Raw genomic sequence first — 16836 nt, 5'->3', positions numbered from 1 at the left:
GTGCTTTACTCCGCTTAAGTAACTTCAAGGTCACGTGGTTTTTCTTGCAATGAATAAATGGTTTACCTGAAAGGAAGAAAAAAAAACAAATGTGGTTACCTGACGATCTATGTAAGGAAATGAGTAAGTTTTTGTATATTTATGCGTTCAGCATCTTATCTAGAGACAACTTTTCTTCATTTGTGTAGGAGTTACTCTTATGGGATTTGAATTAACAAGTTCTAGAGATAAGACACTCTAGTTAGGTGCTAACTTTGTTTTATAAAAATAAAAGAAGATTATATTCTCTGGGGTGATGCTGGAATTTCCCCCAACGTTACAAGTACATTGTACTAGTTTGTTGCTGAATTTGTGTTAATTGTTCTGAGAAAGTATCTATTAACTTCTTTCCATTTGAAGGCCTTAGTCATGAGTTCTCGCAAGTCTAAACGAGATAAATGCATGCACCGTAGATCCACACAACTCAGATCCTCTTTTTCTTGATCTCTGATACATTTCCGTTAAAATTAGAAACAAAATTAAGCTATTCCTCATATCTAAATCTTATTTCAATAAATTAAAGTTATGCTTTACGTTTATGGCAGCTGTTACAATATGTCTGCACTTAAAAGCGCATAAAAAAAACTAATTGTTACTGGTGCTTCCTCCTACTCTTGGTGGCTCTTAGACCTGATTAATTTCCATACTCATATAAACTAAAATTTAGAAAAAAAAGATTAGATTTACCTTGAATGAATATTGCGAAAGGAATATGCTTTTCTTTTTGATAAATCTCCTGATCTCCAGATTATTCCGATTGTTATCAGAAAAATATTTTTACCATCATATCCAGTTGTGCTTTTTTTTACCTAAACTTATGATTAGTCTCAAGTCTATTAACAAGCTTTACTCGATAGTTTTAGATACATTTTATATTAATTGAAAACTATGCAAATATTTATAGAAGCTTGATATAGGAATATTGTAAAGTAGATATGAAAGATAAACGCACACTGGATACTCAACTATCGCGAAACTTATTTTTGTTTTTGACGAAACCATTTCCTGGTATATGCTCTGAGCAAAAATTTCGTCAAATTGACGAAATAACTATCGTCAATTCTTTGGGGAAACAAATTTCGTTTAAACTGAAGAAATATTTCCTCATTCTATTTTTTTTCCACAAAAGAAAATTATAGTGTTTAATGTATATAAACTTTTCTAATAAGCACTTTATCGTTGGCACCACATAAGTGGCTCAATGTCACCCCAACAACAAAGCAAAATGTGATAAACTGCACCTATACCCAGAGCGGGATTCGAACTGAAGAACATTTTAGGAGGAGGCCAATTCCTTGACCATCAATACAGATTGTTTCGTTCCTTCATTTTCGATTGCCTAGTCTTCATTCTAGTTTCGTCATTCTAGTTAACAATTCTAGTTTCGTCATTCTAGTTAACAATCTCTCACAATGCTCTATAATGATGTTTCGAATTTAGGAAACGTGATTTCGTGACAAAATAGTTCTCAAAAATGATAACAAACAGCTTAAAGATTGCTGAATGGCCAAAAGTGACAGTTTTACTTCTGAGTGTACACGAAAAAGCCCGTGGTGGATATAAGAGGGCATTGTATTATGCTATCAGCAATCGAGTATACATTTTATAGAAAATCATTCCAAAAGTTTATCTAAAATATGAAATTCTAAAATTATTGCTAAATGTTTATCTTAAAATAAAATACAGTACAGTTGAAATAAGGAAAATTATACACTTGCAAGATTAAAATAATAAATTATCTCTTCGCAGAAAGATTGGTCGACACGAAATACAGTTTTTGAGGCAGGATATTTAGAAGATTAACTGAATACTGTTGGTGTGTGGTAAAATCACGCTTATTATTCTAGTGTTTACAAAATGTTGCTATCTTTAAGGACAGATTAGGAACTACGCCTATTATTTTACAGACCCAGTGAAAGAAGGGGTTTTATAGCATTTATATTGCTTTGGTTTCAGGAAATCTCTTGGATCAAAGTAACCCTTGCGTATCTTACATATCAGGTAAAGGCGGAAATTCGTAGTCACCGCACAATCTTAGGGTGACTTGACAAAAAAGTATTCATTAGAATACATCTATCACAACCCTGAAGGAAAAAGCGGAAGAAAAAAAAATTTGTTTGAAAGAGGTACCTCAAACTAAAAATTTACCAATGGGAGAACATTTAAGTGAGCCTGCATACATTATTCCTATCAAGATCCTGAAGGAAAAAGTGAAAAGAAAATTATTTCAAAGAGCCAAAAATTTACCTATAGGAGAGCATTCTAGTGCGTCTTCACATATTATTTCTCTGAGCGTCTGAACATATTATTTCTTTGCGCATCTGCACATATTATTTCTCTGAGCGTCTGAACATATTATTTCTTTGCGCATCTGCACATATTATTTCTATCATGACCCTGAAGAAAAAAGCGGAAAAAAATATTTTTAATGCAAAAGACGTCACTCAAGCCTAAAATTTACCAGTGTGAGAACATTCTAGTGCATCTGCACATATTGTTCCTACCACGACCCTGAAGAAAAAAACGAAAAAATAGTTTTTATACAAAAGAGGTAGCTCAGACCCAAAATTTATCAATGGGAGAATATTCTAGTGAGTTTGCACATATTATTTCTTTGTGCATCTGCACCTATTATTCCTATCATGACCCTGAAGAAAAGAGCGAAAAAATATTTTTAATGCAAATGATGTAGCTCAAGCCTAAAATTTACCAGTGTAAGAACATTCTAATTAGTCTGCACACATTACTCCTTTGTCCTTCAGCTTGCACAAACTTTGCTTATTGCAATTATTTTCCGATAAATTTGTGTTGCAAGAAATGCATCTTTTAATTAATTACTAATAGTTCTTTAAAACAGTTGAAAGTAAGATTCTACATTACGAGGATGATTATAAGTTAGATGATCAGATATTCCCTCTTTTCAAGGCCCGTTGGAGCAACTATAAACAAGTAATGGATAATAAACGCAATATGAAATCTTTATCAAATACAACATTTCACAGTAGGTGGCCAGGTGGAAAGTTGACCAGAACCAGCCGAAAAATAACTATGGGATTATTCGAACCCATTAAGTGAGTACAGAAATCCATACAAAAAGAAATTATGGCCTCCTGTCTTTTTCTGGAAAAAGCAGGAAAGCATGGAAGATCATCGAAAATGTCTATAAAAGTGTTTGCACATACTACTCTTATCGCGGCTCTGAAGAAAGAAGCGAAAATATATTTTATACAAAAAAAGGAAGCTCAAGCCCAAAATTTGCCAATGGGAAAAGTGTCGATATATGGTTGTATTCTTAAATATAACGCTTATTTAATACAGATGTGAGTAATAGTTCGTTAAATTGTTTAATTTAAATTTGGACAGTGTTATGTGTGTTTGAAACAGAAGCAATATTTAACAAACTCATATTTTTAAGTTATAAATATTGATGTATTATTAGATATTTTTTTATGTATATTTAGTTGAAAAAAGTTCCACCAAAAGTACTTTGAAAATTCACAGCTAGTTTATTCTGGGAATAAGTAGAGTAAGCTTTTGTTTAGAATAATGCAAGTAAATAATTGCATTCTTTGATGTCAGAAGAATAAGCAGAAAGATGAAATAACATCTATAATCTAGGCGTTTTAATGTTGTTTACTTTTAGTTTTCCCATATGTTTTTTATATCATATTTTACCTATCTTTATTTGAAATTAATGTTCTTTTTTATCAATATTAATGTACAAATTTAAAAAAAAAAGGGGGGGGGGTTTCGGTGGTACTTTGTTACATTTTATAAGTTTAAAATTTGCAGTAAACAGCGTGCATGATTCAAATTCCTTATTTTAATTTAAAGTGAAATTTAAAAAAAAAATACTTTCAATTTTATAGATTTCTTCCTTTGTCGGAAAAATTTGAAAATTAAGTTAATATTAAAGAATTAGGAGTTTATCGAGCAATGCAAACTTAATTCAAACATCCTGATGAAAATTCTAAAAAAAAAAATAACTATTGCTGATTATCGCAGTCCCCTTTTATTAGATCCCAAAACGTAACTCCGATTCTAATTATACAATTCAATCAAACCATAAAACGCGAAATTTACAATGTATTTAATATATAGACAAACGCACCGCTGATGTCCTGAGGTAAGGAGTTGTCAGTTTTATTTTGACGTTAATTCACCAACCATAATTTTCTTTGTGATTTCAGAGGCAATATTCCAGTTTATGTTGATTATTTTTTTATTCTCTAAGACAAGCAGAAAACTTGTTCCCCTATAAAAAGGCGGAAGAAAGTTAACTAGGTTTGGCAAATATCCAACAACACAATGAACGTCACCCAGTTCCAACGTAAGTGCGAAAAAAAAAAGCAAGAGAATTGATAATAAGGGATGCACAGTCATTAAGAACAAGTCGTTGGTTTACGGCAGCGAACACCGTCTTTGGTCTTGCAGAAATAATGCATAGAAAATGAGGATGACCTTAGGCATGACGAGATATGTTCATCAATTATGAGTCTAGTTTTTTATATTGTTGAAACATTCATAAGAATAACGTTTGTTCGTGATGTTTAGAAAAAGTTACATTTTTACAGAATTCGGTTGCAAAGGGTTAAAACCAAACGTGATGAAATAAATTATTTTAAATTTCTTTTTAACATTTTTATGAAAAAAACAAACAAAATTTTAGGAACCTTTCGATGGACTAATATTCAAGAAATTTTGAAATTTAAAAAGAATGAGATTTTCATAAGTATAAGATTGGAATTTTGAAGAATAAAAAATATGAAGAATCGAGTAAAAAATAGTAAAAATTTGATAAATTAAAATTTTTAATGAGTTAAACTAAATTTAATTTTACTAAATTAATATAAATTTAATTTTCACATGAATCAAGCATACTGATTTTATCAATATTTTTTTTATTACGTCAACTTGCCAACTTTTTTATAAAGAAATATCTCTGAATCCAGGTAATTTCGTAATTTGCTGGATTCTGGTATAAAAACACTGTTTGATAAGTGGAAGATTTAATTATTAAAACCAGACAATTCTTTTTCTAGAAAAAAAAATTACTAAAACAAAATATCGGTATTTTCTTTACTCGAAACATAAATTTACTAGAAATATTTCAAAATTCTTACTACAACTTTTGAATCAGTTTAAAAGCCAGATATGTCATTTTCAATTTGTTTTTAAATTTATAACAACTTTCTTAATACAATCTTAAAAATTGAATTTTATTTTTATTCTATTAAATTTAATACAAAAAGCACTTACGAAAAATGGTAACATATTTATAAAGTAATAGTCTTTCTTTATTTTACTAACAGTTGTCGTGAATAAAATGCTTTTAATGTATGTTACGGTAAATTTCATCTAAGAGGTTTATTGTTTTATTACCATCTGAAGTTAAATTATCACACTCAATACTCTCAAGTATAAATGTATAATATTTTAGTAACTATGTAAAATTAAAGCACTAATAAAAATATTAATATATTAATTATTTTGATTAAAACGTTTTATTAAATAATATTTCAATTAAGAAACATGTTATAAAATACATTTATTGATTGCTTTAAGAATTTAGTTTTAATAAATTTGTTTTTAATGAAAAATGATATTTTATTAACAGTTTAATCAAATTAGTTATTAAATAGTTATTAGTAAAATTAAGAATTAGTGAATTCTAATATTTTCACATATAAAGTATGCATAAGGAAAAGATTAGAACTATACGTTTTATATTCTAGTTCTGAGTTTATCGCTGTGCATTCTTGATTTGTTTAGAAAAATATTTAATGTAACTGAGAAATGAAATGATCACAATATATTTTTTATTGATTACTATTAATAATAAATTCAGATATTTCAATTTATCAAACATTTATCAATTTAGTTCCATATTTGCATACATACAAGGCAAAGTCCTCACTCACTCATTCATTACTAAATCTCCCTAATTTACTTTTTTCACCCCGTGTAAAGAACGGGAATTCATTCGTGAGAATTATTATTATTTTTTTTTTGGGGGGGGGGGGTTAATGGTGGGCACTTAGGCCTATTTCCCTCTGTCCTCAGAAATGCCAGAATTGCTATACTCTCTTCTCGTTACCCAGTGAGCACCTATTATTAAGCCACAGCTGTGGAGTAGCGTCGCTCACATACCAGTTTATAGGGCGGATTACATTCACACAATTACACAGAAGAAATTACATAGAACACAGAGAGAGAAATAAACATCCATGCCCTGAGCGGATTCGAACCCGCAACCATCGGCTCCGTAGTCAGACACGCTAACCACTCGGCCACCTGGTCGGTGCCAGTGAGAAAATAAAAATATTCATTTCGTAATTATCAGGGTAATCAGCCTGATTGGCAATAATGCTAACTAACACGTTTTTACCAACATAAATATCTCAAATTTGGATTATCTGTTCTTGATCAGATAGCAAAACTAAAAATGTTTCTTTTTTGATATTTGCAATTATCAAGATAAATAAAAGATGATTAACTCAAAATTGACAGCAATGCTAAATAATACGCTTTAACCAATATAGAAATTCAAAAATTAGACCATGCGTTCTTAATGCAACAAAAATAAAAATAATAAAACTAATAAGAATATTTATTCTTGGTAACGATCCGGTTAATAAGGGACTAATTTACAGCTATGTTAAAACATTCCCACGAATTACCACCATGAGTTTGGCGAAGAGCCGATTTCAGCTCTCCTGCCATTAGACTGAGAATAGGCGTATTCATGCAGATAAATGGCTATGTAGATCCGTGAAGCAGTGTGTTTGTTTGGGTGGACAGATTAACTGGTCACTACAAGTGAGTCCGAAACTCTTTTTTGACCATTTAGCTCTTAAAATAATAACTTCCGTTTTGCTCTTAAAATACTAATGCTGAGTATTTAGAGTAGGGGAGAGTGGGGTCAATTGTAACATTTTTTACTTAACTATTTTTAACTAACAAAAAATCCAATATATTATTAGTATTAATCGACAGACGAGTAAAGTAGACTATCCTCTACTAGAAAGAAAATAAATACCTGATTTTAAATATTATTATATTAGTTATTAACAATTTTTGACAGTCGTGCAGTTGTTACAATTGCAGTTCATAAATTCAACTAAAACATAGTTGTGATATATTTTTTAATTGATCAAAATAGTAGTGATATTTTAGGAGTAAAAATAACAATGAGCAGAGACCTAAAGGGTTAAACTTTTAACTTTAGGGGGTTAAAAATTTTAATTTATGCTGTGAAAGGTGATAAATAAAATAATGCACATGCAACATAATATAAATGATATAGGAAACTATTGGTGGTTCTTAGAGAGTTAAGGAATAGTTTGTAAACATAAGATTATTTATTTTCAGCTGTTACAATCGTCCCTTTACTTATTGTTACAATCGTCCCCAAGATGCCATCTCAGCTTCATTTGTTAAAAACAATGCTAGTTAATTAACAAAACTAATCTTTTTTTTCTGAAATGTTAATTAAGGTGTCCACTTACATATTCGGTTAATAATTTTTATTTGTTTAAACAAAATTACTTTGTTACAATATAATATTCTAATACCAAAGAAAGTACTTACGTAGCGTGAAAATATCTTTTGTGACGTAACTCTTTCAAAAATACATAAAAATGGTTGCCAGCAGGGGTGTACATGTAGATTTATTAAATACACCTTGTGCGCCACCTGGGAACCAAATCTAGAACCCGACACTAGAAACTTTTGCTCTGTTACAATCGTACCCTGTTACAATTGACCCCACTCTCCCCTACTACCGAAGGCAGAAAAAACAAACGTTGCTCCGCAAATTAGTGAGTTCGCGCAGCTGATGGATATTGTGGAAACACAAAGCGGTTAATTTGTGTAGGCAGACCAGCTGGTCGCCTTTGGCGACTTATAAACCGAATAATCTCTTCTCCTCCATGAAAAAAAAGATAGTAAGTCATTCAGATAGGCAAAGACAATATCTACAACCTGATATGTCTGTAAATTATTATATTTTTTATAAAAGTAAATAATAGTTTTCCCGTAGTTTTGTTGCTTTGCATTAAATAGTTTTAATAAGAAAATAAATAATTTAGTTGTGACAATATAATAAAACATATATTTATAAAAAACAATTTAGGAAAAAATAATAATAAAATATTTTTTCATTTGTAAACGTTTGCAACAAATTTTAACTCCATAAATCTTTTCTCCATGATATTGTAAAAAATAGGTCTTCAAGGAGCATTGTTAACTTTCACGAATTGTTTTTACAAGAAATAATTATTATAGCGTATTTTATGTTAGTAAATTATTGTTTTCATCAATTTCTAATTCTACCGCTTTACACTCTTGATTTTATATATAATATATATATATATATATATATATATATATATATATATATATATATATATATATATATATATATATATATATATATATATATATATATATATGTTACGGTGAAATACCGAAATCTGGAGAATGTCGACATTCACCGGTGAATGTAGTCGCTTGGTGTATGTCCGAAATATTTGCTAAATACCCTTATTTCTGACTCTCACTGGTGAATGTCAACAATCACATAGTCGCTTTGGTGAATGTCTGAAATATTTGTTATATCCAATTTTATATTAATTTATTCGTTAATATTATATTTAGATTTATTCTATATTTTAATACTTACTGACGATAGATTAGAAGAAACATCAGTGTATGGAGTATCGGGCAAATATATACCGGGTAATGGCACTTGACCTTAGAAAAAACATCAGTGTAGGGTATACCGGGCAAATGTATACCGGGCAGTGGCACTTAACCTTAAAAAAACATCAGTGTAGGGTATACCGGGCAAATGTATACCGGGCAGTGGCACTTAACCTTAAAAAAATCTGTAAGGGTAGGGTTAAAATATCGAATAAATGTAATTATATCCACGAATAAAGTCATATCAAATCGAATGTAATAAATATTTCGGACATTCACCAAAGCATATCCGTGATTGTCGACATACACCGGTGAGGGTCCGAATGTACAAGAATGTAATGAAATATTCGATCTTTCACCGACGTATTTGGTGTTTGTCGACATTCACCGGTGAAAGTCAACAACCACCGATTTCGGTCTTTCGCCGTGACATATATATATATATATATATATATATATATATATATATATATATATATTTATGTATATATATATATATATATATATATATATATATATATATATATATATATATATATATATATATATATATATATATATATATATATATATATATATATATATATATATATATATATATATATATATATATATATAAGAAAAATTAAAAGAACATATACTATTTTTTTTAAATTTCTTTTTATCAACTAAGATCTATATATTCCAATAAATCGCTTCTCTGCGATGAAGAAAATGATAAGGATTGAAGTAGGCAAAGATTATAAACACGAATTGTTTTGAATATGAAATAATGAAAAAAAGACTAAACTATGCCTGAAATTATAAATGAGCACGTGTCAATAAGCATGCCGCATGCCAACGCATGATCAGTTGTGCGATAAGTGTTCGTCGACATTTCTCTACAAATAAAATAATATTCAATGGATTACAAAATACCTCGAAAGAAGCCCTTTCGCCTGGAGAAAAATTTGGACATTATCGACTAGACGACGACAACGTGTCATCAACAACTCTTTCAACAAGTTTATCTTAAATTAGTTACCCTTTCTTTTAACAATATAGAAATTGTTACTCTCCATTGATCGGGCATTAAGTGTAGAGATATTTTTTTAAACTGCATATTTAAATTTCTGGCTATGCACGGATTTATATGCTTGACGACACACGCACGTGTTATTTCTTACAACATGAAATTATTCAAAAATGTACATGCTGTTATTTTTTTATTGTTTGCAAGAATGTATCAATAGTGTTTATTGCTTCGGTTCGCTAAGAAAAAGATTTCACTTGCTTCGGAGACCATGCGTGTAGGGTGAAACCTTGATGATTTAAAACTCAATTATCATAATAATATTTATTAAAGTAAGAAAAGTGTATTTATTACTGATTTTCAGTTTATATATCGTGAAACATTTTGTCATTCACGATATAGTATTAAAAAATCATTAGCAGCAGATTAGCCATTGTACTATATATATATATATATATATATATATATATATATATGAATAAAGAAAACAAATATAAAGAGAAGAAGAAAATTATTGAAAAATAATATGTTTTTAAAAATGTTTAAAAATTAAAGAAACTTGTTAAAAATTAACTCGTCGTCAGCTCACACGATTATATCCTCAAAAAATGTGCTTTCTAATATTGTATTAATGTAGGCAATGCAAAATTTATCAGTACTTGAGGATTTAAAAACTAAAAATTTGAAGCGAAAATAAAACATATATGTTAAAAATGCAAAATAAAGCATATCAAGCAAAAAATAGAAAATAAAAATTATATACAGACACAGAACAAAACACAAAATGTAGCATATAAAATTTATATTTTTATATCCTTCCTTATTTTGTCTTATGGCTCTTTTTTAATTTAACTATTTCTCAAAAACTATTTTTTGAAACTATTTTTCAAAATTTAAAAAATAATTTAATATATCAATATTTACGTTAATAGATATATATATATATATATATATATATATATATATATATATATATATATAATACTTCGCAATTTGTTTTATTTATTGGTACACATGCATATTCAGTCTTGTGTTCCCAATGACATGACTTCGACTAAATGCCTTCTACAAATCGAAAAACAAATTGCATAATTCAGAGAACAAGAGTCATACAGAGTTGTGGTAGGATTCGAACCCACTCCCTCTAGGCTAAAAAACGTTTGGCTGACTATGCAACTCAGCCAGGGAGTCGTTTTCTATGCAAAATCCTGAAAACGCCATGCAGAGAACTCATCCGTCTTTCGGAAATGAAAGTTTAAAGGTAGTAGGGTGAAAAAAATTTAGATGACGCTGCAAGTGTTACAACAATATCTCCTGTTAAAAAAAAAAAAAACAAGAACTGAGTGTAGATTTACAGGTGATTTTTTTAATAACTGATATGTAATCCTTAATGTTAACGCAATTTCTAGTGTAAATTTAAGCAATTTTTTATGCAATTAATGCTATTCTAATAAACGTGAATATTTGCATTTTCAGCATTCTTTGCATGCGTTGCTTCCCAAACTTGTGAACGATCTCACTATCAGAACTGTTTGAACAAGCTGCACTCTTTCACCGACAGAAAAGATCTGCTATTTGCATCAACAGCTGAACAGTTGAAGGATGAATGCATGTGAGTAAATAAAGTTTCTCTTGTGAAATGTTATTCCTAATTGGGGATGGGTCGAAATTTTTACATCCTTTTAAAATCTCTCGAAAGTATTATAGTTTTTGGACTCGTTTTAAGAAATTCCGGATCAAATTACGGTAAAAAGTACTGGCACCTTGAGTACGTCATTCGTAAATTCCATTTTACCGTAAAAATGATTTTTATCGCAAAATTTTATACGTAAATTTTTACAGTAATAATCAATTAATTACAGTGATTCAGTGACTTCACAGTAAATATTATTGCATAAAAATTACGATTTGCCACCTATGTTATTTTATCGTAATTTGACCCGGAATGTTTTTGCAATCCGGTGTAATTTTATTTCTTCTTTCCTAAAACAAAAACAGAGAAAAAGCTGAAAGTAGGATAATTAGTTATTTTATACCAGTCGAATTTTTCGCAAAATTTCTCATAAAAAAAATATTATGACTTCGTGGAAAGGTGTGTTAGTTAAAATTTATAAATAACTGATTAACTTTTGAACAAATGATCACTTTCTACCCTACAAAAGATTCAATCTAAATAATTTAAAACGTTCACCTTTTGCTTGTTTATAGTAGTTAATAGTACCTGTGAATTAAATCACTAAAGAAGGCATAAAAACCTATTTTCTTTAAACATACACCTATTCATTTTAATGGATCGGGAACTTTTATCCTTGCTGTTGTTTCTAATGCTACTTGCCAATACCAGATATCCTGCTTGGTGATACCAAGGGAATTTAAGGCAGATGGTGTGTTGCTTGTGTTTAAGTGGCACCATCTGTGGCGAAAAATACGGCTTCACACACACGTCACTGCCCGTTTATAGGGCGGACCCATTCATTCATCCACAGATCGTAATTTTGACCTGAAGCAAAGAACAATCGATATCCAATTCACTACCCCAAGAGGTAGTAATTGCTATGGGAACATGGAGTACTTTGTCACCCGCCAAATTGAACATGCACTAGTCACTATTTACGTCACTTTAGTCTTCGGCGGCGTGGTTCAAACTCACGACCTTTCAAGCTTCACCCCCTCTGCCCTACGAATCTGGCTGTCCTGGCCCCACTTTTATCTTTGAACGAAGGAATGAAAGTTTATAAAAGAGTTTACTCTTTACAACTTAATACTTAAAACACTTTACGCTTAAACCGTTTACACTTTACACTTAAAAAAAATAATTGAATTTCCCATGATTAAATTTAATAATAGTTGAAAAAACAAAAATGTATTGCTTAAAATTTTCTATCATCAAACTTATGTAGAATTAACTTCTGCTGTAAATTTAAAATGTTTAAACTCAACTTACTTATTATATCCAATTGATTTTAAATCTAACATTTTATTTTAATTTACATATTGTGATTCTACTTTGTTTCATTATTCATCATTATTGTAACCGAGTTTCTTTTCTACTAATAACGCAACACCGAAAACCTAATATTTTTAAGGGATTCACGTCGTCTTGTTCTTTGAATTCTTTGGGCATTTGGATTGTACTATAGAATAATACAGGTTCAGTTCTGTTAGTGTACTTTGATTGTAAGACTAAAGTACGCTATCAGAAAAATCTGTTCATCGTTGAAGTAAATTAGAGTGCTAGTATTCCTGAAGGCCTAATTAAGTAGCATTGTTACAATTGATAAAAATTAAATTGTACCATATTTCTGTTGAAGTCGAACCGATATTAAGATATTTAAAATGCACGATATTATGGTTTGACTTAGCACTTCAATAAAAACGCAGTTCGACTTTGAAAAGACGACGTCGTTTCAGATTTCATAATACAATCCCATTTTCTTTTAATAAGGCAAAATTGGACTGTATCATAAAAGTCTGAAGCGATTTTCGATGTCTAACTGCAACGTTATTATAAAGCTAAGTCAAACCATAAGTCATTCTGTCTTTGATAAGGAAACTTTTTCATTAAAAATTAATTAAATAGTTCATTACCATACTAAAAAGACAAATTAAACCATATTTTTTCAAGTCAAATTTAATATCGCATAATCTAGTGCAATATTATGGTTCAACTTAGAACTATATTAAAAGTGGCAGGAAAAGTGCACTACATTATGATTCAACACGCTCAAAAATTCTCAACAATTCAGATTATTTTATTCTCTATTTTCCTTGATAAATAGGAAACATCAGGTTAGTGAACTTAAATTTATAAAAAAAATTTAGGAATTTTGAATTGTTTTCAAATGTAATCAATTGTTTTAGAGAGTATATAACCTCATAAAATGACGTGACATATCAATAAATACGTATTGATAATTTTTATTTATTGGCATTTAGTAGGGAATCACTGAGTTATATTTGAAGGATGAAGTAAAATGTCGGATACACTAAAACCAAAAACGATTGTTTCTTAACTCTTTTTTTTTCGTCTTTGATTTACAGCCAAAAGAGTAGGAAAAAATGAGGCTAAGAAGACAAAAGATAAAAATAACTTTTTTATGTTGATGTTCGTTCGAGATGTCTGACGACATTAACTCAACACGTGTTTTTGCAAGCATTTTGATAAACGGTCTGAAATTTTACGAGGCCTAACGAACAACAAACTCATTTTTCACTTTTTTTTTTTATTTCGAACAAAAATTGGTATTGCTCTGTATTGGTGATTTACCGTTGTATTTTTCAAGCAAACTCCATATCATCCGCCTCGTTATTTTTTTTTCTTCTTTTTCTTACAACTATGTAATTATTATTACCAAAAAATCTGAATATTTTTTACATTTTGCTTATTTACATTTGCATTTAATATATTTCTTTGCAGTTGGTCTGAAATTAAAAAAAAAAATTAAATAAACCAATTATTTGTTTAAATAAACTTCGTCATTCACTGTGTAAATAAACGTTTATTATTTGAACTATAAATAATATGATTTATTTGGAAGAAATTCGTTCTTTTTCCAGATTCAAAATAGTTAGCTTCACAGATTCGGAATTATTTTTAAATATTTCTGATGTTTATTTTCGTATCTACAAAAATAATTATCATTACCATTATTTAATTTTACTGATACAGAGTTGTAAATTTTACAGATGCAAAAAAAATTATTTTAATATTTTTAAATAATTGTTCTTTAAATAATAATTAAAGCATTATTTTTACAGATTCAGACTGGTTTTTTACAGATTTAAAATAATTTTCAGATGCATTTTTTACAGATAAATAAACCAGCTTATTATTTATTGTTCAATAAGATCTTTTGTTTGTGTGTGTGATACTGTGACTCTGTATCAGTATATTCAAATTTTACTGATACAGAGTTTTAAATTTTACAGATGCAAAAAAAATTTTTTTTAATATTTTTAAATAATTGTTCTTTAAATAATAATTAAAGCGTTATTTTTACAGATTCAGACTGGCTCTTTACAAATTTAAAATAATTTTCAGATGCATTTTTTTCAGATAAATAAACCAGTTTAATATTTATTGTTCAATAAGATCTTTTGTTTGTGTGTGTGATACTGTGACTCTGTATCAGTATATTCAAATTTTACTGATACAGAGTTTTAAATTTTACAGATGCAAAAAAAAAATTATTTTAATATTTTTAAATAATTGTTCTTTAAATAATAATTAAAGCGTTATTTTTACAGATTCAGACTGCTTTTTTACAGATTTAAAATAATTTTCAGATGCATTTTTTTCAGATAAATAAACCAGTTTATTATTTATTGTTCAATAAGATCTTTTCTTTTTGTGTGTGATACTGTGACTCTGTATCAGTAAATTCAAATTTTACTGATACAGAGTTTTAAATTTTACAGATGCAAAAAAAAATTATTTTAATATTTTTAAATAATTGTTCTTTAAGTAATAATTAAAGCGTTATTTTTACAGATTCAGACTGGTTCTTTACAAATTTAAAATAATTTTCAGATGCATTTTTTACAGATAAATAAACCAGTTTATTATTTATTGTTCAATAAGATCTTTTGTTTGTGTGTGTGATACTATGACTCTGTATCAGTAAATTCAAATTTTACTGATACAGAGTTTTAAATTTTACAGATGCAAAAAAAATTAATTTTAATAATTTAAAATAACTGTTCTTTAAATAATTAAAAGAGTTGTTTTTGCAGATTCAGACTGGTTTTTTACAGATTCAAAATAATTTTCAGATGCATTTTTTTCAGATAAATAAACCAGTTTAGTATTTATTGTTCAATAAGATCTTTTGTTTGTGTGTGTGGAATCAGTTTCGTGTTTGTTTATTAAATTGATTACTTTTGTAGCCAAGCAAGGTCAGCTTTAAGTTGTGTGACAAGTTATACTAAAAAATGTCTCTCACCTGAAGAACGTCCTAAATATACAGCAGACTTTTCTGGATCCGAAAGCGTAACTTTGGGATTATGTTCAGAAGATGACTTCAAAACAAGTAAGATGAATTTTGTTTTATGTTACAGTTTATCTAAAAATAATTACCATTTTATACAGCAGAGGAATTCAAAACGAGCAAAATCAATTTCGTTTTAAGTTTTAATTCATCCGAAAATAATTACCATTTTATGTGAAATAAACTATAGTTTTTTTTTTAAAGTTTGTAAATATCTTGTTTTATGTTGTCTCTCATGTAATCACGTTTACTTTTTTAGTATGGAAAGTATGCTGGAAAAGTTACTATATTTTTAACTTTCTTACAAATCTCTGAACATACCGCTGACGTAGAGATTTTGTCTTAACAAAAAAATACGATCATAGTTTTAAAATATAATTTTTGGCTTTTTACAAAACTTAGAGGCAGTTTTTTTGTGTTGGTTTCAAAAAAGTGTTAACAACCAAAAATCGTATTTTTAAAACCTGGGAGAGTTGTCCCGTTTTCGATAGTTACTATAATATGAAAATTAAGACCGATGAAATGAGAAATATTTTTACTAGGATATATGTTTTGCAATAATAGACAGCATAATAAAAGCTTTCTTATTTTTATGTAATTATATTTCATGTTTTAATAACTAAATCAAGTTATTCTTATTAGAAATAGAAAGAAAGTTGCTTTCTTATAAAAAAAGGTAGTAAAAGTTTAAGATTCTGTAATTCGGAACAAATACTTGAAAGTAGATTAACAATACATTATTTTGCTGCGTATGCAAAGAATTCTAAATAATTAATGGTATATGCTGCAATTTTCTCTTCTAGAAATGATAGTGCTGAGTAAGAAAATCATTAAAAACTTATTGTAAAAAATATCTATAGCTTAGAAATATTGTTGTGATTATCCGGAAGTTCGTAATGAGATTTGAGAATATTTCTTAACGCCACTTAAATAAATACCAAAGCACATTTTAAGAGAAAGGACTAATTAAAGAAATAAAAATTCAATTCGAATTTGAGATAAATTTTTAGAATAAATCGGAATTTAATTTTTTGCGAAGTGCAATTGCGTTAACATTTTGATACCCCATGGTAATAGTATATATTCCAAAATTAA

The 16836-nt window shown here is 28.7% G+C and overlaps 1 protein-coding gene across 1 annotated transcript in view; it reads left to right on the top strand.

Moving 5' to 3' along the window:
• Positions 1–16836, top strand: part of LOC122270447 (uncharacterized) — a 44420-nt gene that overhangs the window by 20564 nt on the left and 7020 nt on the right. The window contains exons 2-3 of the mRNA XM_087167466.1: positions 11231–11366; positions 15641–15783. Of these exons, the coding sequence (XP_087023592.1) occupies positions 11231–11366; positions 15641–15783 (279 nt within the window). The remainder of the gene's footprint in view (positions 1–11230; positions 11367–15640; positions 15784–16836) is intronic.

This window comes from Parasteatoda tepidariorum, chromosome 7, assembly GCF_982258835.1.
Source record: "Parasteatoda tepidariorum strain Cologne lab strain chromosome 7, Ptep-v5.0, whole genome shotgun sequence".
NCBI classification, from domain to species: Eukaryota; Metazoa; Arthropoda; class Arachnida; order Araneae; family Theridiidae; genus Parasteatoda; species Parasteatoda tepidariorum.
Note: the sequence above shows the minus strand (reverse complement) of the source record. Positions and strands in the feature narration are given on the sequence as shown.